This window comes from Cariama cristata, unplaced genomic scaffold (assembly GCF_000690535.1).
Source record: "Cariama cristata isolate BGI_N322 unplaced genomic scaffold, ASM69053v1 scaffold18473, whole genome shotgun sequence".
Taxonomy (NCBI): domain Eukaryota; kingdom Metazoa; phylum Chordata; class Aves; order Cariamiformes; family Cariamidae; genus Cariama; species Cariama cristata.
The window spans coordinates 8991-11333 of NW_009610333.1; the positions used below are offsets into that span (position 1 = coordinate 8991).

The 2343-nt window shown below is 52.0% G+C and overlaps 1 protein-coding gene across 1 annotated transcript; it reads right to left on the reverse strand.

Moving 5' to 3' along the window:
* Positions 1–311: 311 nt before the first annotated feature.
* On the reverse strand, positions 312–1734 carry PAQR8 (progestin and adipoQ receptor family member VIII). Its single transcript, XM_009697858.1, has one exon. It carries the CDS (start codon positions 1732–1734, stop codon positions 676–678), a length of 1059 nt encoding a protein of 352 aa, XP_009696160.1. The 3' UTR covers positions 312–675.
* Between the last annotated feature and the right edge of the window lie 609 nt (positions 1735–2343).

A 2343-nucleotide genomic window follows, 5' to 3' on the forward strand; every position in this document is an offset into this window, starting at 1 on the left:
ACCTAGTTTGTCTGAGAAGACCCCAGGTCAGGCCTAAGTCTCCAAAGATGCTTTGCCAAAGCAACCTCAGCAACTTGGCGTTGAGATACTTGACAAGGGGACCGTAGAGAGAACCTCACTTAGCCCAGCAGGAGCAGGAAAAGGATTATACCAGCCACTGTGCCACACAAGCCCTTGCAGCTGAACCCTAGAAATGTCGACTCCTCCTGAAACCTTGCTACTACCTTTGATATAACAGGTCTCCCACAGCAGAAATGGCAAAACCCAGAAAGGTCATCACATCCAGCTATGGTCCTCATGGTGTGTTCTCCACTGTGTTGTGAGCCCTGACAGACCCTACTACAGTCTCATAGCCTTCAGGCTGCCCTCCCTGACATTCAGCAAGATATCACTCACAGGTTTACCAGAATGAACAAGAAACCTCTGCCTATTCCAGCATCCTTGGTTAAGCAACTTGTTCTGGCTTAAAACACTCCATGTCCCCCTGGATGGCAAAAAGCAGTCCCTGCTGTGAAAATGCATCCAGCATGAAATCTCCAGCCCTCCACCCAAGTCCAGGATCCCAGTTAGTCACAGTGTGTTAGGCAAATAAGACAGTTATGTCTCTAATAGGTTATGCCCCTTTTCTTGATTTTCACCATTCTGGTGATGTCATGCCCATCACATTCGTGACTCTCAGGAGTCCTTTTTAGCCAGGCTCGCCTTGATCCTGCATCGCAGGATGTAAGCTGTGATGGCACTACAAGCCACCAGGCCAAAAAAAGAGATGCAGGAGAGATAAATGGAGACAGGTCCATGTCTCTTCAGGAAAATCTCCTGCCTGTTCTTGTAATCCAAAAGAATGGCCTCCAGCTGGGATAGGGTGCAGATGGCCAGGAAGGTGTGGAAGATCTGGTGGGCATGGCCAACAATATCACAGGAGCCAGGGAAGTACTTCTCAGGGACCGGGCAGGAGAAGAAATAAGCACTGATAAGGAAAAAAAGTATCTGGTACGTGTGGTACCAAGCAGCATCTTCCTCACAGCCCCCCAGGTGACACACAACCACCCGGTGTGCGACAGGACTGATATCCAAGATGAACGCCAGCCCGGCTGGGATCACCTGGCACATCTTCCTCATGATGGGGTAAGGCCGTCGGTACCGATATTTCGCGTAGCAGCAGCCGGCACAAGACAGCCAGCCACAGAAAGCAGCTGCTGGCAGGAAGAAAATCCAGAACTTGTCGTACCAGGCTTGGTCAGAGCTGTAGTAGAAATGAGCCAGGGCGCTACCATATTGGTAGATGCTGACTCCGACGTAGTCCATGAAGTAGAAGGTGTAGTGGTACAGCTCCGATTTGGACTGCAGTAGGTGGGCCAAGAGGCTGCAGGTCAGGTAGGTGATTGAGGAGAGGACAAAGATGAGCAAAGGCAAGGACCACGCATCCATGGGTAACTGCTCAGCCTCCACAAACGTCTTGAATCTCAGCAGCACAGCCAGCGCTGCCAGGAGATGAGTCCATACATTGACCACCTCGTTGTGCTTCTGGAAGAGGCTAAGGAAGTAGTACCGCCAGTCCTGGCCGGTGGGACGGTACCCGGTGTGGATGTATGGCTCACGGAAGAGCTGCGGCACCTCACACTCTTTGACCGTGCAAGGCATCTTGGGGAAGCCATCCTCCAGCAGCCTAGGGAGACGGCTGAGATGCTGCCCGCTGAGGGACAGTGTGCTGATCCGCTCCAGGATGGCTGTCATCTCGCTGCGTGCGGCGGCTTTGAGCCCAGCTCTGGGGAAAGTTGTCTTTGTGCCCTGCAGGGAGGGGAGAAAGAAGAAATGTTAACGGTGATGCATCAGGGAGAAGAGCGTGCTGCCATTCCTGCGCAGAATAAGCCAAGGTGCTATCGAGACTCTGGCCCTGCTTTTACAGGAAAGGGACTTTTCTTGACTCAGCGTGGAGAAGGATGGCACAGCCCTGTCTCTGCACTTCAGCCTACGTCAGATGGCCACAGCAATGTCACAAGCTTGCCCTTCTTCCTCACTTCCTCGGGCATTTAGCTTGGAGCATGTTCAGGAGTAGCCAGAAGCTGCCAACAAGGGGGTGCAAGAGGCAGTTAGATGTCAAGAAAGCACCTGATGATTTGTGGAGGGGATTTTTCACCCCTTTCCCCAGAACAAACTGCTCAGAGACAAAATTAGGGTATAAATTACTCATCTAAGGGATAACCTGCCTTTCTGTACCTGAGTGAAGAGGGTCCCAACCAAATCATGGAGGTTGCAAATAAGCTTGGCTTCCCTGTCACACAACTTGCACATGGGTTGCACGCCTGAGGGTGCTGCAGTGAGTACTGCAGAGGGAGAAGGGAA

Coding starts and splice junctions, on each gene's coding strand:
- PAQR8 (XM_009697858.1), bottom strand. CDS start 1,734: ATGACAGCCATCCTGGAGCGGATCAGCACACTGTCCCTCAGCGGGCAG.